General features: G+C 33.8%; 1 protein-coding gene across 2 annotated transcripts; it reads right to left on the bottom strand.

Annotated features, from left to right (window-relative positions):
- Positions 1 to 6,402: 6,402 nt before the first annotated feature.
- Positions 6,403 to 12,440, bottom strand: LOC131639380 (protein LIKE COV 2-like). Of its 2 annotated transcripts, none has more exons than XR_009294932.1 (7): positions 12,140 to 12,440; positions 10,714 to 10,766; positions 10,521 to 10,630; positions 9,793 to 9,960; positions 8,240 to 8,337; positions 6,820 to 6,972; positions 6,403 to 6,708 (listed from the first exon to the last, which is right to left on the bottom strand). XR_009294932.1 is itself a non-coding variant. In XM_058909881.1 (7 exons), the coding sequence occupies exons 1-7, from the start codon at positions 12,257 to 12,259 to the stop codon at positions 6,608 to 6,610; spliced, it is 777 nt and encodes a 258-aa protein (XP_058765864.1). In that variant the 5' UTR covers positions 12,260 to 12,432; the 3' UTR covers positions 6,403 to 6,607. The 2 variants fall into 2 exon arrangements, 1 of the variants encoding a protein (XP_058765864.1); XM_058909881.1 differs by having other exon boundaries at positions 6,820 to 6,946; positions 12,140 to 12,432.
- Positions 12,441 to 21,623: the final 9,183 nt, after the last annotated feature.

Consider the following 21,623-nt stretch of genomic DNA (forward strand, 5'->3'; position numbering starts at 1 on the left):
GATGATGATGATGATGATGATTGATTGTATTGAATGATGCTAATGTATATAAACATACTTTGATGATGATGATGTTAATGATGATGATGAAATGAGTATTTGATGATGTTACTCATTAGACTTGACGATGGTATAAGTATGTTGTATATGTTGCATTCATTCATGTGCATTGATGATACTGTATCCATAAGGGTGTGTTGGATCAGTGAAGGGCATGATTCCCATTGTGAGGAATCTGTGCTGGCAGGGCCGTATCTGGATGATGTTGGATCGGTCATGGGTTAGTCCCATTTGACGATGTTGGTACCACATGCATAGTGTCAGTTCATACATATGCATACTTTTATAACATGATTGGAAGTATTCCAGTGTTATAAATATTGATGATGTGTTGCTTGTGTGTTTTGTCGAATTAGTGTTGAGTATGATTGTCTGTGTGAAAGATGTGTTCTGATGATGTTTGTGTAAACGATGGATGTTCCTGATAATCTGAATATGATGTAATTGGGTGAATGATAAACTATGATGTGTTGTTATTTAAGATGCAATAACATTTGTTAACTGTGATGAGACTCACCCTTACTGTTGATATTTTCAGATTGAGGATAGCTGCTTTCGACTTGGTGAGGATTAGCTCATAAGTCGGTTTAGTTGTTGTGTCGGTGTCATGCTCTGATAGATGTAACACGGGGAAAGCGATGTTTTGAGTTTCGATTATAACTCTATTGTTATTTTATTTGAAGTCTGATACATTAACGATGTAATGTTGACTTGATGATTTGATTCCGCTGTGTAAACATGATTTTTATCTAATGAGTTATAATTTCAGATGTTTCAGTGAATGCATGACATATGCCGAACGTGTGTTTTCTTTTATTTTTTGAATTGTGACACCCTTTGCATGTTTACTCTGATTTAATTTTGATAATTGCCGTGGGGTATTAGAGGGGTGTTACACCATTTTCTTCGCCTTTTGGGGTTTTCTCGATGTTTCCCATTCCCTTTGGGATAACTAACGTTTGATGACGACTCTATATTTTTTCGTGGCACGATACGCCATCACTTGAATCCATCAAGTTATAATACTTCATATTGTACCTGTAGAGAGATGTCGGTCTTACACTATGATGATTATCTCTAAGCGCTTACTAAGGTTGGCAACGTTAATTTCTAATGCATTTTCTTTCTCCTTACCAATTGACGTCAAGTCATAGTTGTGCTACAAAGCTCTGTGTATTTGTTTGGCTCCAAATAAGTCGACATATATTATCACAGGTACATCACGGACATTGGGGTATTTCATCTTTAAGTGAAGCGGGGAGGCCACGATGTAGAGTATTGCAATGAAAGGTCTACCAAAAATGTAGTTGTACACACTTTTGAATGGAATTATCGAGAACTATAGGTCCACCATCCTAGCATTTCTTCTTTCTTTGAGTGAGACCCTGAGCTTTACAAACCCTCATGGGCAGATTATTGTATCAATTAAGGTATGTAGGTAAAATATCATATAAAGAGATAACCTTTCTTTCTTTAATCTTAGCTTTTCAAAGAGTTTGGCATACACGACATCACACGTGCTCCTTGCATTGATAAGGATTCTTGAAACATCAAAGTTGGTCATAATCGTTGTTATAACTAGGAAAAAAACTCATTTGGTATGTAGGTAGAATATCGTATAAAGAGATAACCTTTCTTTCTTTAATCTTAGCTTTTCAAAGAGTTTGGTATACACGACATCACACGAGCTCCTTGCGTCGATAAGGATTCTTGAAACATCAAAGTTGGTCATAATCGTTGTTATAACTAGGAAAAAAACTCATTTGGGATACTGCCTACGTTCTCACTATCTTTGAATCCAAGGATATGCCTTTTTGGCTTCACTTCAGAGGCGACGTCTTCTTTCTTATTAACTACTATCAGCTCGGCAATCCATCTCTTGATTATCCCTCTAGATAGAGTATTTGAGCAGGGAAAACCTCCCCTAATAAAGTCTTTAAATTGACATTTTCCTCTTAGCTTTTATTCCTCTTTTTCGTTGCTATATTTTCTTCCATTGACTTATGTCATAACCTCAATTGTCTTTTTTTGGGATGCTTTTCTCAGCGAGGGGATCCCTTTTTCATGGTGATTTGTATTGCCTTTTGTAGTGTTCTTTTCTTCCATGATAATTGTTTTGATCGTCTTCTTGGGTGTACTGGTTTAATCTTAATTTCTTAATCATTTCCTCAATCGCAAAATTCAGGTGTACACAGTCAACTACATTGTAACAGTGGTTTTTGTGGAAGCGACAAAATCTCGTCTTATCAGTTTTTGATGATTCTTTCACGAGGTAAAGGTTTCTTTCTCCCACGTCCTTGAAATAAATGTCATCCCATTATTGTAAGATCTTTTCTCTTGACGTGTTGAGCAGTGTGTAGGATGAAAATATGGCACGGGGATCTTGTTCTTTGTCGTCCTAGCATTAGTTAGTCATTTTCTATTCGTCATTTATTTGTCAAGCTCCAAGATCCGTGGCCAATTTCCACCTCTTTTACTAGGAGTTTTTCTTCATGGTTAATGTACGACTAGATCCTAGTGGGGAGATCACTCATACTTCTAACACCTTCAAGTCCTAACTTCTTGCGAAACAAATAATTTATCATAATCCTTTATCTAATATCCAACACTTCAAGTTGTCATTTGACCCGCTTACTTCGAAGGCTACCTGGTAAATCAGTCAATATATTCCCACAAGATCTCCCTTTTCTTCTGCTTGATTCCTTAGAGGATACATGTAGTATTGGGTTGTCATTTTAGGGTCGTAAATTGAGTCGTAAAAGAATCACAGAGTCCCTTCCAAGAGTTTATACAACTATCAAACAAGGTTTTAAACAATGTCATGGTTGCCCCTTTGAGAGTTTGCACCAATAATTTTCTTTTTACCTCATTCTTGGCATGATGATACTCAAACATAATGTATATGTGTTAGATATGTTCATGTGGATATTCGTTCCCGTCGCAAAGATCTAGCTTCAAAGGTTTTTCTTCTTTGATTTCTTCTTAGTAGCCTTTTTAGGTTCATGAACTTCAATATATCTTACGACTGTCACATATGGTTTAACATTTGAGTCGACTCTTCCGCATAGATGCTTATCATGTTTAATCTCTACATTCGTACCACCCGCCTTGCCAATAGTAACTTAATTTCACAAGATGCAACCAAAGACACTAGAATAACAAGTGTAACACACCATCATATATTTTAATGTTCACTAGTCAACGAAATTGCATACACAAGAGTACCATCAACCTTACCATTGTTATGTGACATATGGGAGTCGTGATAAATGATCATCCACTTGATTTTCCACACCTCTTTTGTATCTAAATTTATATCAAACTATTACAACAATATTACACATTTTTATAAATCTTGGATTCACGTCTTTTTTGGCTATTAGGTACTTGATTGTAGAATTATTAGTGTATACGACCACTTTGGTGCCCGTGAAATAGGATCTAAACTTTTAAAAAACAAACATCAGAGCTAGTAGTTCATTTTTAATAGTGGTATAATTTATTTGGGCTTTAATCAAGGTATTACTTGCATATTAAATGAAATGGAATACCTTGTTATGGTTTTAGCCCAACACTACTTCATTAGCGAAAACACTAGCATCACACATTAATACAAATAGATTGAACCAGTCTAATACCATGATAATAGAAGTAGATATAAACACATTCTTAAGAGTTATGAAGCCTTTCATACACATACTACCTCACCATTAGTGAAATCTTTAATTAATTCTCTATAAAATTTAGCATTACCAAGAAAACTTGGTACCAAAGGGGATACGACAACCCCTCCGCAGTCGAATGTCAAGATATTCTCAACGCTACTAAGCTTGCGAAGGAGATGAAGGTTATAGATGTTGAGATTAAAACGGGTTGCAAGATCTTAGTGGATTTGCTTAACAAAAATAAGAGGAACAAGGACAACTCTAGCAAGAAAAAAGACAATAAGGCTAGTCAAAAGCGTATCTAGAACAATCAGGCTAAGAAAAAAAGGTTCAATTTCAACAAAAATAGGAACAAGAAAGAGAAAACACTCTCTAGTGTTTGGAAGTAAGAGGTGTGCATAAGAAGGATTAGGACAATGGAACATAGCAACATGAGAGAGAACAATAATGGATAGAAACCCTAAAGACTTTTAGAAAATGGATCATTACTTACACTAGTGGAGAGAACAATGGGATAGCCCATTACTTAACAAAAAAAAAAAGGAAATTCTCATTACACCCATATATCTTCTTAGAGACCTCAGACGAAATTCCTTTTTTGCCCCCAGAATTCAGAGATGCATCTCCGAACGCACCAAATTTATAATTTTTGGTGTTTTCGGAGATGCATATCCAAAATAACCCAATTTTTGGTGTTGGGATTTTTGGGATATGCATATACGAAATAACTCAATATTTGTTAAAAAATTAAAATCAAGGTGAATCAATACAATTAATAGTATAATTAATTGTATTAATTAAAATATATAATTAAATATAAATAATTATAATCAAGATACAATAATAATATCAACCTATTAAATCTTTAAATCAACACATTCTTTTTCATATAAAATTAATTTAAGAAAAAAACTAATATAAATTAAAAATTATAATGTTAATAACATGATAAATAAATTACTTTTATAATTTTAAAAAAATTGTGACAAATAAATTACTTTTATAATTTAAAAAATAATTACTTTTATAATTTAAAAAAAATTGTGACAAATAAATTATTACAAAATTAAAATAAAAAATATCTTTTTAAAATAAATAAAAATTGAGATATTGGTTAATTCGGAGATTCATATCTTTATTATTAATGATTCACTTTAATTATATTATAACTATATTATAAATAAATATTTTTTTTAAATAAAAAAATTGGGATATTGGTTAATTCGGAGAATTAACTAATACTCTAAATTTCTCAATTTCTTTGAGTTTTTTCGGATATGCATATCCGAAAAATCTCGGACATTTTAAATCTAACTTTTAAATTAAAAAAACGTTTGAAGAAAGTGTTTTCGGATATGCATATTCGAAACATCTTAAAATAGGAAAAAGATTCCTTTGAACATACATATGCGAAGAGTATTTTGAAATTTTTAGAGATGTTTTTATTTATTTATATGGGTGTAATGAGAAATTCTAAAAAAAAAAACCATAGGAACAAAAATCTCATTTGTTTTTAATTTGGCCCAACATGCACTTTTAGGTGCCCTTATTAATTTGATTGGCTTTTTATAAATATATAAAAAATCTATAAAAATTAATAGACCAACATATATAAACATAATAATAATGTAATAATAATTAATAAATTATTAAAACATTTTTATATGAAATATTTTTTAGTTTAATAGATATGCAGTATCATTGTAAAAATTTATACACCATGCATCATGACCATTCAATTTGTATTATTTTAAAAGAAATTAAAATAAAATTCAAATATTTTATATTTATTAATGGTTATAATTAACTAATAATATAAAATATATTTACATTGTCGATGTATTTCAATTAAATTTAATATTTTTTAAAAATGTTTGACACCAGGGTCTTTAACTAACACATTCAAACAAATATTTGACACCAGGGTCTTTAACTAACACATTCAAACATTTTATATTTATTAATGATTGTGATTGACTAATAATATAAAATATGTTTACAGGTGTATTTCAATTAAATTCAATATTTTTTAAAAATGTTTGACACCACAGTCTTTAACTACCACAACAAAAATCGTTAAATATAAATTTTGAATTAATAACACTAGCCTCGTATAGAACATTTTGTCTAACATAACTTTTATACATATACTTAGCACTTTTTTTTAATGCAACTATAATTATAATTCTAATCATAATTATAAACTTAAAATTAATTAATTAAATAATTATTCGATATTTTTTCCTGACCTTTTCATGTTCTTTAGATTTATAAGTTAAAATTCAATTTTTTAACAACCTTCATAAAATACATTTTTAAACAAACTATAAAGTCAAACCAGACTTTTAAAGCCAAACTCAAACCTTACAAAATCTGATGTGCTGTGATCGGCTTTGGCTAATATGCATAAGGATTTACTTATGCACCATGCATAAGCCTACATAAACCATTAGATCATGTTTTTAATCCAGTATTGAGTATTGAGTGGTGAGTATTGAGTAATAACAATTGATGTCTAGAATTTGATCCAAGAGTCCATAATAATCTATGTATGGTGCATAGATTTTTATCTATGCACGGTAACTGCACCCTGTTGTGATCTATTCTCACCCCATAACCCTAAACATGGCCTAATTCTTCAGAGGATGAATGAACGAATGGAAAAAAGAAGTGAAAGTATAAGAAAATGATAAAAATATTGTAATAACTACATTGTATCTTGCTCTTTTTTCAACTTCGATAGAAACTATAAATATAAAACAACTTTCGTATACAAACTCCATCACAAGGAGGTTTAGAATACAATTCTCATCACCATATGAGTCATGCATGGTATAATGAACGATAACTACAAATCAATCTTAAGCCGCGGTTTCATTCCTTTAACCAATTCTGTTCAAAGATATTCTCTCATTCGGCCGAGCAACTCTTTCAATGGGAGATATCAACTGTGGCATTGTCATTCCTCCAGAAACAATGATTTCTGTATCAACATCAAATAAATGTTAAGCCATGAATTAAGAAAATGTTACCTAAATAATCACTACATCATGAAGAATGTACTTTCTAATCAGTCATCAAAAAGAGAACCTACCGATGCCTTCTCGAATGGAAAGATTTGGTCTTATTACATCTTTGGAGTTAACCAAAATTATATCGCCAATGTACAGATGGTTTGTAGGGACAAAAACACTACAGAGCTCTTCATCTTCATTTTCTTGCTGGGAAGGAGGAAAAATGATAAAATCTAAAGTCAAATATATAAAACAAAGCATTGAAATTAGTAGTTACCTCAGAAAACACAATTTCAATGGTGGATGCACACATAAAATAATGAGATTATGATGAGGCACCTTTCAAATGAAAATGAAATAATCGCAAGCCCAAATATTTTCAGTAAATTAACTTCTAAAACAATGGCTACAATAAAGCAGCACTAATCATGGATATACTGGATAAACTCGAGACAGGGCACATTAGACTTATACGTTGCTGTAAATCTAAGAGGTGAGCACATATACAAATCCAAACACATAAGATGTATACGTTGCATCAAATCTCACAGGTGCGCACACATATAAATGTAAACGCGTTAGATTTCTATGCTGCAACAAATCTCACAGGTTTGCTGTTAATGAAGGAAGGATGTAAGGATATCATATAGGACAGACGTATCCTCCATAAGCATATTTTCTTTTCTTCTAATGCTACAATAATTGTGATTTTTTAACATTGATCTAATGGTTGTGAACTCGTAATGATGGATCATGTCTCCATATATGTCATTTGCCAACGCTGTAGATCTATTACATTGCCAAGTTAAAGCATTATAGACATTGGTTAAGTTTACTTCTTATCAAATTAGAAAAAAGGGAACCCTAAACAACAATAACCAAAGTCTTAACCCACGAGGTGAAGTCAGATACATGGATAATATCTTGTCAAGAAACCTGTTTAATGACAAATTATTTAAATCCAAATTCCTCTTAATAGTTAGCCTATCACTTTCCTTGGTAGTCTTCTTCTCCACACATGCTTAACCACTTTAAATGAGGCTCTATGATTTTTTGTTGCCCAGACTCTGTTTCTAATTATATTCTCAATCTTGTCTTATGCGACCACGTATCTACCGTAGCAACTTCATTTTTGCAACACAGATCATTCTTTCTTGTTGGCTCTTTACTCCCAACAGTCAATCCTAAATATTACAAATTTTACAGATGTGCAATGATAATTTCAGTAAGATGTACCTATACCCTTATTAATGGCGTCCCCTGCACCCCTACTATTAGATGGTGGATGATGGATTCAATATACATAAATCATGAGACATCTGGTATTGTATGTGTTTCATCATTCACATCTAGGCTAAAATTTATGTGCCTCCTGCTAAGCCTGCATTCTATATATTTTATTTTACTTCTACTTAGACAAAAGTTGTATGAAGTCTATTTATCAACATTAAAAAAGGGAAGCCTAAAAACTGTTTAGTAAATACAGTATGTTCAAAGTACCTGTAAAGTAACAGTTGATGTAATGAAGCCAAAAGCATATTCACCAACACGCGGATGACGGATAATTGCTACCTCTTTAAAGGCAGTGGTATTTTGATCTGTAAAGAATTCGAAAATAAAAATTACGAGAAATCACTGACAGCTAAAATAAAATGATAGGGGAAAACAATTTGAACTTTGAAGTGAGCCTTGATTTCATAAATGAAGAGCCTAACTGATCCTACCTACCAATTACCATTTAAGTTGTCAAAGCTAATAAGATCTATTCTAAACAGTAAAGTATTTCCTTTCAGCCGGCCATCCTTGATAGTAGCATGTATTTTATTATAAGACTAAGGTAAGAAGTTCCCTCACCGTTAGTGGTGTCGATGGCGGAGAGCCAAAATCCCGCCATACTAACCGTTTTGCGGTGCTGTTATAGCGGGATTATGGCGGAAAAACCCGCATTACCGGCCAATATTTACCATTACAGCGAACCCAACAATTGCCATGTATATCCGCCATAGCGTTGCCATGGCGGATATTTGATAATACTGCTCGCCGTCAACGATATAATAGAATTCATATATAAGAGCCGACAAACCTACCAATGCCCAAAGATCCCAACTCTCTCAAACAAACAAGACTACAAAACAACTCCCACTCTAAATCTTGCTTTCTATTTAATAGGCAACACGTCTTATTTCTCTAATTATTCCAACACCCAACTGCTAAGTAACTCTAACTGCTTTAACTAATAAATCTACCAAGAAAGTTTGATGTTATTGCCCCAAGTGAGCATTCCATTATAAATAATCAATGCAGTAATTTTAATGTCTTCATTTTAAAATAGAGATCATTTGCTATAGAACACACACCATATTCACACACCACATAGAATCACCGTATATCTATAACTAGAGAACAACCTAGATTTGTTATAGTTATGTTCATTACTTTTTTCTTTTCCATTATGGATCCAGATCCAAAAACAAGTCGCTTATAATATAACAAAATAACTGATATACCCTAAAAAAGAAACTGAACAGTTAAAACTGACGGGTATTTGAGGAATTTTGCATGCTTAACCTAAGTGTAAACATAAAATTGTGGTTTGGCCACAATTTACGGCCAGGACCGCCACACGACTTGCAGGCTGAACGCTTTGCAGTGGACGCTGCCACCTCTATGCAATTCCACAATTGAAAACTTAAGTGACACCATTGACAACATAGATGCACCAAACACTTCAAATTTAATCAGCTCACTTATGTGTTATCTACTCGCTACTTTCCAAACAGCGCCCAAGTAATATTTTCAAATGAGCTCCTTGTATAATAATTTATAAAATACACTCTATAAAGTCAACATATAAACAAGGAACCAGCAACCCTGGCCACTTTTCCGTGTAAACCATTTAAGAAGACATTCTATTACAATTGTAACAACACTAGGTAACCAACAAGCAAGTAGCATAACTCATCACCTCTAAGTGAATTCAAATTCCGCTATCTAACTAATCTTAATCTTTTTTGGGCTAATCTAATTGAACTATATTGTTATGAAGAGCATACCTGGAGAAATTGCAGCACTAATCTGCTTGGATGCCGAATAAATGTGTCTGACAAGGGGCATTTGCTTTATTAACCATTCTCCAATCCAGAAGACAGTGGCCCCCATCCACGACGAAACAAAAACACCAATAACAAATACAAAAGCTAGCGATGTAATAAAACCAAGTCCTGCACCACAAACCAAGAGCTTTCAAACTTAATACAATGCATCAAGATTCGAGAGGGATTAAAAAGAAAGAATGTAGAAGATGCTTGTCCAATGTGCATACACATGTTTTGAAGAAAATAAATTTACAAGAGACAAGTGGAGAACTACAAACAAAGGTGAGGATACCATAACCTCTACAACATTTAGATTACAGTTCAAATAAACCCGGGTAAGAAACAATATGCCTTTTCTCTCAAGTTATTCAACAATAAATTAATCTGTTATCGTTGAATTAACAAGTTTATGCACTGTTGCCATTTACATTGCTTTGCAAGTTCCCAGATTAGCCACTAAACCCAAAGAAGAAAGAATAATACTTTCATGCTCAATTGATAAAACAAAAAGAATAACCTATTATATTTGATATTACAAGTATAAGCACTATGTTCAATTTGTTTCTTTTTAATGTTTTGGATCTATGACATCTATAACAATGAAAAACATACCACATTTTTACTTTCTCAAGAGAGCAAATATAATAGTCAAATCCATGTATATTGGATGGAAAAAAATTACTCACCAAATATTTCAATGCCAAAACTAGAGTATAGCGGACTAAAGAAACCATCAACAAACTGAATAAACCACCATGTAATAAAAAAGGTAACTGCAACTGGGAATAGAACAACACTGCAAGTTCAAAATTAAATGAATAATTAGATTTACAGTAATGGCAACAATTAGTTATCTTGACAAGTAGTTTAGTCCATTACATTCCAGTCATAAATTTCTTTGAGACCCAACTCTGAAGAACAAAGCAGCAAGCCTGAAATAAATGCAGAGAATGAGTCAGTAGCAAGACATAGATGGACTTTATCTTGAAATAATATGAGATTAAAAAAATTATATCATGCCAAAACTAAATGCATATTGGCTAACAATCGAGTTTCTGTAAACTTCAACGTCATCATTTAGAACTTGTATCATAAAAAGAAAAACAGCTACTTTTATATGAGGAAATGTTCGTGCCGAATCATTCCTTGATTTCCCACATCCAGCAGCTAACTGGCTTCTTTCTGAGGCCTATACAATGCAGGGAAACAGGGATTGGAGGTTCAATTACAATCGTGCTTCGATTTTTAATGGCTTTGTAATATGCTTCACATACACTATCGAAGGGATGTAAACCATGTACACTATTGAAGGGATGTAAACCATTGAAATGGAGGAGAGCTTCGGGGATTTTATGTGACATAAAGGTACTGTGCAAACTGAAGGGAAAATTTTATCGAACTGCAGTAAGATCTGCGATGTAGTACGAGACAGAATGTTGGGCAGTTAAGGATCAACATGAGAATAAAGTAAGTGTAGTAGAGATGAGGATGTTGCATTGGATGTGTGGTAAGACTAGACATAATAGGATTAGAGAACAAAATATTAGAGATTGTAGGAATAACCCTTATAGTAGAGAAGATGGAGGAAACTAAACTTATGGTGTGTTTGGAAACACGGTCCACTGCCGCCACCGCACGTTTGGAGCCCTCCCACCGTGATTTTCAGAAGCTACTATTGGTAGCTTTTAACCACCGTGATTTCCTACCGTGGTTTTTAATAAATTCCAAACATAGGCTTAAATGATTAGGGTGAGAAGACTTGTAAACTTTGTGGTAAGGAGAGAAGTGAAACAACTAGAGGAAGAGGAAGACCTAGAAAGACTATAAGAGAAACACGGTCCTGGATTGAACATTATGTCAATAGTTGATCCATGTAGCCGATCCCACTTAGAGGGATAAGGCTTGTTTTTGTTGTATACTATTTTAACAAACTTAGTATTTTTCCATATAAGGACACTTAAGGGAAACAGTACCTGGACCAGTCTAGCTAATCTGAGAAAAGAGCAAGCAAAATCCACAAAATCTTAGCAACAACTTAGAAAATAAACTTCATAATCTTAACCCACATAGTATCTCAACAAACAACACAACTAATGAATTGGTCCAATCCAACTCAAATTTGCAATATCCATTTCATCTTCCACTAAGATAAAACCCTAGTAAAGTCAATTTCATTATGCTTAAGACTCTGGGTTGACTTATTAGCAACCTAATCATAAATACAGTAGAATAAACGAGATCGAAGACTAAACTTAACCCTAATTTGAAGAAATTGAAATCTTAAGGGAATACAGAAAAATTGTACCCTGCGAGTAGAAGAGTTGGGAGAGGTTGGTGGAGATTTAGCTGGATCTTCGGGATCTTCGCAAGAGACGTTATCAGCTTGACTGAGAGGAATCGACGTTGATTCTTTTTCTTCCGCCATTTTCTCCTTCTTCTTCTTCACTTTTTCTGATGCATCAATTTGAAAGATCTTAGAAGAAGCTTAATTTGGATTCTATATTATGTTATGATTTAGTCTTGGATACTAAGCAAGCAACACTTGCTCACTCTCCAAAAAGTCTAATCTGATAATTAGAGCAATAATCTAACCCAAGCAATGTTAATAACGTGGTTTTGGACTATGTGATGTGATGTGGTTTTTTCTTTTTACTCTTTTCTTTCTAGGTTTATATAAATTTAATTGGTTAATTAATAATTTGGTCAAAATTGGATATTTAATTATATTTTATTTAGAAGGGAAATCCTAAAATTCTTTCATTAAATATTAATCTATCTTGGTCTAATTTTTTTTTTTTTAATTTTCCCCTTAAATTTAAGAGTGTAGTGGGATTGAATTAGAATATTTATTTGGTTAATAGGAGTACGAGTATCTAATTAAATTCAAGGATATTAAAGTGTTCAGATTTTTTTTTTAAAAATTTTTTATTTATAAATAAATTGTGTTCTTATATGATAATGTAAGGCTCTGTTTGGTACAACATCTTTTCGAGCTTATAGCTTATGTCTTATGTTTTATAAGCTCATATGGTAATTTAGACCCGTTTGGTAACGGTCTTTTCATCACGAGCTTATAGCTTATTTTACTAGCTTATAGCTTATTTTCCAGACGTTATTTCAAATAGCGTTTTAGCTTATGTCTTATGGCTTATTATTTTTTCTTCCTTTTTTATCCTTATTATTTTAATTAAAATTCATTTTTAACCCTTATAATTTAATTTAATTTAAAATAAAATAATTATATATTAAATATCTTTTATGTCATTTTACATTTACAAGTTAGTTGAACCGCTAATTTTACCAAACATTTCAATTAGCTTATAAGCTATCAGTCTCAACCATCCGCTATAAGCTATAAGTCATCAGTCATCAGCTATAAGCTATCAGCTAACTTATCAGTCAACTGCTATTTTTACCAAACAGACCCTGAGTTGTTCTAAATTTTTTTATTTGCAAAATAGTAAATTTGAGATAAAACAACACATGATAAATATTTACGTGTTGGAAGTGCCTTAATATTTTAAGTGAGAGGAAAAATATTTTGAGATTATAGAAATTAGAAATCAACTTAAAAGTCAATGAAGACGATATAACTACAGAAAAGGCTGACAGCAGAACTAGCGTGACATTGCAGAGCGAGGCTACAATGGAGTCGACGCAACGGCGAAGAGTGAGGTTGGTGATGGAGCAAGTGTGAAGTGAGGCTAGCAGTGGAATCAGCGCGACAGGGGTTAGCTGTGGCGTGGTGACGAGGTCGCTGACAGCGGTAGAATTATAGGTCTGGGTCTAGTAAGAGGTTCGGTCTATCAAAGCTTGAGTATGGTTTCTCGATTTTCATGTGTTGACCTTCGTTGTTTTGGTTCGTGGATTCATTCATTAATAGGTTGAGTTTCTGGCTTGTAATGGATTTGTTGAGTTTCAATAGTTATTAATATGTATCTCTATTATTTTTGTCTTTACAATCATCAGAACTTTACAGTTGAAGACAATGATCAAGGCTTAATAATCTTAGTGGTAATGTTCGAGATACAAAGATAAATACTTAGGCGTGTGTTCTTGGACTTTAGAAAATTCTTAGAGGTATCTAAAGGGATTGAGAAATATTTTTAAATATCATGCGCTTGTGAAATTCATATATAGAGAATTTTAGAAACACTTGGATAAAAAATAAGGATTGTTTTTGGGATTTAGTGACTATTTTTCTTGTAACTCATTTGTAATATTTTATAACAATTTTTGGAAGTATAGTGAATCAAATAGTTGATCTTTCTTCCCCGTGGTAAATCGTTTGATCAAACAAGGTAAGCAAGTTATTGTGTTTCTTGTCTTTTATCTTCTTCCGCCAAGTTAAGTTATTATTTTATTGCACAAAAAGTTTATTGAAATCCATTTATTTTTGTTCACATTATTCTTTGTCACGTCAAATTTCTTGGTGTGTTGAACTTTTAATTTTATAATAAATGACACCCACCGAGAAACAAAAGGATTTTGTTTACAAGTGATCGTCATGGGTTTTAAATGGAAAATAATAAGGTTTTACAGACACAGCGGTTTTGGGTTGTGGGAAGTGAATATGCAAATAATTTTAACTCAAGAGAAATATATTGAAGCATTGAAAGGTAGTGCATCGATATCTACACATGTAACACAAGCATAAAAGACTAAGATGGTAGATAAAGGCACAAATGTCATTATCTTATGTAGGTCAGAGATAAAGTTATAATGAGAAAGTCGTCATGAAGAAGATCATTGCTTCAATGTGGGAAAGACTTGAATAATTGTATATAACCAAACCTCAGGCTCATATGTTGTGTTTGAAATAACAAATCTACTAGTTCTGAAAGATATAGTGAAGTAGTTTACATATTTTCACAAGATCATTGATAGTATAGAAAATATTAAGGTAAAAATTGATGATGGGGACAAGACTCTGCTCTCGTTGAGCTCATTATCCAGATCGTTTGAGCACTCTAAGGATATTCTTATTTATGGTATGGAAGATACTATTACTTTGGATGAGGTTTAGACAATTGTGAGAATCAAAGAATATTCAAGGGTGGAAGATTTGAAGATTAATAATAATGGTGAATTCTCGAGAGTCTCAAGAGGATGAAGTGAGTATAGAGAGATGTCCAATTCAAATAGGTTTGACAAGTCAAGGTTAAACTGCTTTATTTGTCAGAAACTTAGTCACTTAAAAAGGGATTGTCACGAGAGGGAGAACCATGAAGACTGTGTTCATATTTTTGCTACCTGAGATGAGGATAGTTATGAGAATAAAGAAGGTTAGGTCATGGACTTGAATTTCTCTTATCACATGTGTCTAAGAAAATAATACTTTGAGACTTTAAAGCTAGAGTAAGGTGGAGTAGTTCACCTTAGTTACAATAATACTCATGAGTTTTATGGTATTGATATGACTATACTTAAAATGCTTAATGATCATGAGTTTCTTCTTCATGACATGAGGTATGTTCTAAAGTTCATGAGAAATTTGTTAGCCATAATCATTTTATAATCTAGGCTATTGCACCAAAGGTTAACACGGGAATGTTTAAGAATTTAAATGGTGAAGTGGCCATAGCTAAAGGGTTTAAACTATGTGACTTATATATTTTAGAAGGTTCCAACGTAGTAGTTTGTTCATCATCATCTAGTGAAGACTTTCACGATAATAACAATCTATAGGATTTGAGGTCGATGAATGATGGGTGTTTGAGAGTTGTTTTAAAGCACTTTAATGAGTTTTGCAGAAGATGGGAGATGAAAATGCATTTGATAATTAAATTATCATGGAGTTTTACGGTTATGGTTGATGCCAAAACAACTTACCTGATCGACATGTATTCATTTACAATAATAGAATCCAAACACTTATGGAGCTTTGGAATAGGAAGGTCGTAATTGTCGTTACCGCGAAAATTAATAGAGTCGGCACTAACATATTTATCCTAAAAAGGAAAGGAATGCCAGCAAACCACAAAACAAAACAACGGTCTCACGACCAGAGAAAAAGGGTAAGGGAGTCGGCTACGCGAGGGGAAAGTATTAGCACCCCTCGCGCCCATCGTACTCGATGGTATCCACGCTTGTGTCTAAAACTATGGGTGTGTAACAAATCTACGCCTAATCTGAACTAAAATGCATGCAAAATGTAGGGAAAAGAAAGAGTTATACTCGCACGGGCCCTACCCTGTTGCCTACGTATCCTTTTTGAGGAATCAGAGGTACCGTAGCTCGGTTAGCTAATTTCTGTTTGTTTTGTATTTTTTAGGTGAACGAGTTACATTCGCACTCCACAGGCGCAGGCCGAGTAGTGGAAAAGCGGTCCCGCCATAGCCAAGGGGAGCGGATCACCCGAGTCAACCAAGCATTAGACCTCGCGCAAAGCGATCGGGCCATAGACAAAAGGAGCGAATCTCTCTCAACAACCAAGCCTTCACATATCTAAAAGGAAAACGGTGCATGCGTACACCGAGCATCAACGTCGGTTAATATGAGCTATAGGAAATGTGGGGGTTCGACTGCATGAACCCTTTACCTGACATACTCGATAACAGGATCTTGTGCTAGTTCAGAAGCAAGCAACGCGTAGCGTGCACTTACTGAACGGACTCGATGAGACTAGGCGGGGGTTGATTGCTAACCCTTTCTGCATGCCTTCCATGAGGACTTAACGAAGTGCCTTTAAAGGTCTTATTACACCGTGACTCCCTGCCGCAAAGCACAAATATAAACACACCAACAAAAATAGAGCCTCTTTCGAGGGCTTGGCCAGATGAATGTCTAGGTCCTACCTCTCATGTTATAGGATGATGTGGAAAGTAATAAAGTACGAGAAAAAGATAAAATTAAACGAGATCAATACCAAACAGATGATGATCCGTAAACTGCAGCAAAATAAGAAAGAAAACCAGATCCCGCAAGCGAGCTAGCAAAGGCAATAGCAAATAGTCAGCAAACTGATTAACCACATAAGCAACAAGGATAGACGACGTGAAAATAAATCACGCGTCGATGTGTGCATCGAGCAGAATCACAATACACTTGTAAAAGGAACAAGCAATCCAAGCAAACATGTATAAAGTAAAAGAGATGTGTCTCTAAGATGAGAACACGAGATGAGAGAATGAGATCATGTCCCGCAAATAAAGCAGAACAAAAATGATGTAAGCGTCGCTCGGTAACTTTTCAAATGCCTTGCATACTAGCACACAAGTTAGAGATAACAAACAGCGCAATCGGAATTGCGTTATTGCATTATAAGCTAAGAGAAAATGAACGACTAACACAAATACGAAAGGGAAAACAAACACGAATAAACTAAAATCAATCAATACCAATCATCTCATGAGATAGCACGTTTCACAAGCTTTCCAACAGTATAAAGAACGCACAAACTGGAGTTACGAGTCAAAAGATATGAAAGATTGAAGTTAGAAAGTAAAACAAACAAAATCACAACTCTAGGTCGACCTACCCTCAACCTAAATGGTCCAGAAACGAAAGAGAACAGCTCTAGGTCGACCTACCCTCAACCTAGGTCGACCTAAATGGTCCAGAAGCAAACATGAAGGTTTTGGGTCGACCTAAACTCAGTCTGAGTCGACCTAAATGGTCCAGAAACAAACATGAAGGTTTTAGGTCGACCTAAACTCAGCCCGGGTCGACCTAAATGGTCCATAAGCAAACATGAAGGTTTTAGGTCGACCTACCTTCAGCCTAGGTCGACCTACACAGGCAAAAACAACAAAAAACAGCTTTTCGAGAAAACGAACACAATGCGATCCATCACCAACGACAATCATACGAGCAACGATGAAACATGCAATTTTAAGAGCCAAAAGCAATCACATTATTCAACATATAAGATCCAATTCATGCATAGAAAATCAACGTTAAATGATGTACAAACAATCGACGCGTCAGTATCGCAACGAGGGCACGAATTGGCATATATGAGCATCAAAAGCAAGACCAAGCATCAACGATTAGCAACACCAAGCATCCAACTAAACCACATTATTTGACACATCGATTGATTATCCAAAATCACAATTAAGCATTTCGTCAAACAATTACCATGCAAGAACTAGATCTTAGGCACCATGAACACAACATCAAGATTAATTCCTCGTCGAAACTCAAGTTTATCCAATTAAGCACAAACGTCATGTATCATCAATCAACCACTCATTATCACATGCTAAAACTAAGAATTAAGCATAAATGCTTCACACACTCAAATTATCAAACACTTAGCATGCAATTTCTTGGATCTTAAGCAATATGCAAGTATCATCAACAACAATCTACTAACAAATCTCATACTCAATTAAATGAACAAAATCAACGTGAATTATCAATCAACACACAAATATCATCATCAATTATCATAAACCCATCATCCACAATCAAAGATCATCATGATTAATGTTGAAATAAGCAACAAAATCAAAGATCTAGCAAGGTTTATAGTGAATTTACCGGATCGAATGAAGAAACCGAGATCGGATGAACACGAACGCGAACTCGACGCGAAAACGAACGAAAATCCAAGGAGTAGAGAGAGAGAGTGAAGCGCAAGCTTTGAGAGATGAGAGAGATTCGTGAATTTGATGATCAACGAGGAAGAAGGATCTTCATTCTTGCTTCGATCTTCATTTGTTCTTGATATTTGATCTTGAATTGATGAAGTTTGATTAAGCTTTTGTGAGTTTTTGTAGTTTTGATGCTAGAGAATTGAGAGAGAATTAAGAGAAAGTGTTTTCTGAATTTGGGTGAATTGAAATTATGAGAGAAAAAGAGTGAAAATGACTTATATAGTGTGAGTAGTGAAATGTTCAAAACGCCCTTAATTATCTCTTTTTTGCTCGGTTTCAAGGAAACACGAATCGGTGTGAAGTTTGAAAGCGGGACCAACGTCAACTCGAAGATGACTAAATTTGTGGATCGTAGCCGCGAGAATCGTCTCAATCCGATAAGCGATGAAGAAATTACGCGCGTTTGAATGACGAGAAACACCGATTCATCTGGCGCGACTGTGCAGAATTTTGTACGTACCGCTCAAAGAACTCGATAAAACTCCTTCCTCGGCTCGAAATCTGAACAAGCATGTGTGATGAAGAATCGAAGATAACGGAATTTCCAAGAGAATGTCGTCGGAATGGACCTCATACGATAAAAATCGAAGAAGTTATGAATTTTCAAACTCGTCGCGACATACCCGAAAATACACTTTTCACTGCAAGATCATGACATTCTTCAAAATGCTGGGATTTTTAAATGCATAATTGGTCGACGGTCCAAACATATGAAATCTCGATAATAATGTCACGGAGCTCCAGTTAAAATTTCGAGCGAATCCGACAAGCGGATCATGAGATATGAATTTTCTAAGGCCCGAAAACCTACATTCAGCACCATTTTTCACTGCGAACGCTCCAGTAATTTGCTGATTCGACCACCTTCCTCATAGAATTGGTTTCTGAGTCAATCACGAAAGTTGTAGATAACGTTGAAACAGTTCCGACTTCGTGGGAACCAAGCTCATATCACATTCCAAATAAGACTTGTGAATTTTCTCGTATTTTCACTGTATAAACCATATTTCACACCATATCTCCTTACAACCATGAAAACTCTTTATTACTTTTCTTTTCTTTTCGAACGACGAAATAAACGTCTTGGATAACTTATAGCTCAAATAAAGAGGGCAAATTTTGGGGTGCAACAATAACCTAATTTGTTTTGAAAGCTGTCAAAACTTTAATATTTATCAAATCAAGCCAATTCAGTTTTATGGAAAAGTTTAGAATTTTGTCTTCAATGGATTATCCAAGAGGCCATGAGGGCTATGAACTGTTGATAATGGGGCCTGAATGATCAAAGTTCATAAATTGCAAATGTATAACTTTTAGCGAATCTCATAAAGAGAATAAGAGTAAATATATGAAGATAAAACTTTTAGAAACTATGGCAAAGAAGACTCAACTTGAAATGGAGGTTCCTACCAAGGATACTAGTAGTCGTGAGGAAACAATTACAATGACTTATGATTATCATTTAATTCATGATAAGATAAGGAGGTAGGTTACACCATCTCAAAGGGACGTTTATGCATGCCTTAGGTGTTTCCTTGGAATGTTGATGAAGGGTTGTAAAACTCATAAATAAGGAATTTTGGGGAGCCATTCGAAAACTGGTCGGGTAAAATATGGTTTAAGAACCATATTCGTGGACTTGTTAGACTACTAAAGCATATAAATATTGCTGGAAGCGAATGTATGGAGGTGGAAAGATAAAGGTTCAAGTAAGGCTTGAAATTGATAAAAATTGTTCGATAAATATTGAATTGGCAAAGAGCAACAAACTAGTTGATGGGTAAATTGACATCACCACATATTCAAGTTTGTTGGACAAGTCACTCCAAAATCAAGAGGGGGTGAATTGTGGAGGTTTGAAAAATAATTTCCAATTAAAAATTATTTGATAAATGAAATTGTTTAAATCAATTTTGTAAAACAAACAGAGAATATACAACATAATAATTAAAGAAATGGAAATTAGTGTAACTAGCATAAATATAAAGATATCAAGATTAAGAGAATTACACTAAGATTTAAACAGGTTCGGCCTAACTACTTGACTTTATCTTATCCCCTAAAAATTTCTTCTTGAGAGTTTCACTATACAAATGAGAGCTTTTTACAGGTTATGCCCACAAACTTTCTTACAACTAAACATTATAATGGTTATCCTTCAAACCAAACACAAGATTTTACACCAGAACAATAACGAAACTAGACAGAGCTTTTACATTAGATTGAGCTCATGAATCAAATGGAAATTTTGCCGAACAATCTAATGAACAAAACGAGAGCTTTTTATTCCATATTGAGTTTCACAAACTAAATGAAGATTTTGACTGGGTAATCTCACAAAGTAAACAATTTTTTTTATTGGTTTATCTCATGAACCAGATAACAATTTCACACAAGAGATATTACACAAGATACAAAAGTCCTTTTGAGGAAATTACAATACCAACCCCAACACTAGAACAAAAAGCCTCATTAGTGTTTTTCACTCTCAAAACACTAAGACAATTTAGTAAAAAAGAAAGAAATGAGATGGAAAGAGTAAAAAGTGAAAAAGTATGTAAAAATATGTTTTGTGAAGTATTTTGAAAGTAAGGAGAAATTCTCTATTTATAGGAGAACTTTTTATTCCAAAAAGGAAAAAATCTGCATGGACCTTTAACTACTCTAATAAATTATGCCATAGGATTAATCAACTATGAGCTTCAAATTACGGTAGTCGTAATTCTTGAAGAAGAAACTCAACACTAGTTATGTGTCTTAATCGATTAGGAGTGTTCTTAATTGATTAAGAAGTTTTATGTCTTTCTCTAATCGATTGGATAAGTTCCCTAATCGATTAGGCAGTGTATACAAGTTTCCCAAGTTTCTTTAATCAATTTTTGTGTTTAATACATCTTTAAAAAAAAATAAAATTACCCATTTTTAACCATTAGGAAATTCTTTAATTAATAATATTAATTAATAGGTTAAGTCTAGGGTGAGGGCTAATTTAGTCCCTCACCGGTGAAACTTCTAAAAAAAATCCTAAGGTTAATTGAATGCTTCAGATCTAATATAATAAAAATAAGAACATGTGAAATTAATTGTAGGTAATTTTTTTCAACACAATGGTACGATATTCTTACTTTTCGTAAGAATTTTTTTCTACTTAAATGTTATTTGGTTTCTGTTTCTACTTTGCAAGTT

Source organism: Vicia villosa, unplaced genomic scaffold (assembly GCF_029867415.1).
Source record: "Vicia villosa cultivar HV-30 ecotype Madison, WI unplaced genomic scaffold, Vvil1.0 ctg.002607F_1_1, whole genome shotgun sequence".
NCBI lineage: Eukaryota > Viridiplantae > Streptophyta > Magnoliopsida > Fabales > Fabaceae > Vicia > Vicia villosa.

Coding starts and splice junctions, on each gene's coding strand:
- LOC131639380 (XM_058909881.1), bottom strand. CDS start 12,259: ATGGCGGAAGAAAAAGAATCAACGTCGATTCCTCTCAGTCAAGCTGAT. Junction 10,767..12,139: donor CCAACTCTTCTACTCGCAGG/GTACAATTTTTC, acceptor CATTTATTTCAG/GCTTGCTGCTTTGTTCTTCA. Junction 8,338..9,792: donor TAGTGCTGCAATTTCTCCAG/GTATGCTCTTCA, acceptor AATTCTTTACAG/ATCAAAATACCACTGCCTTT.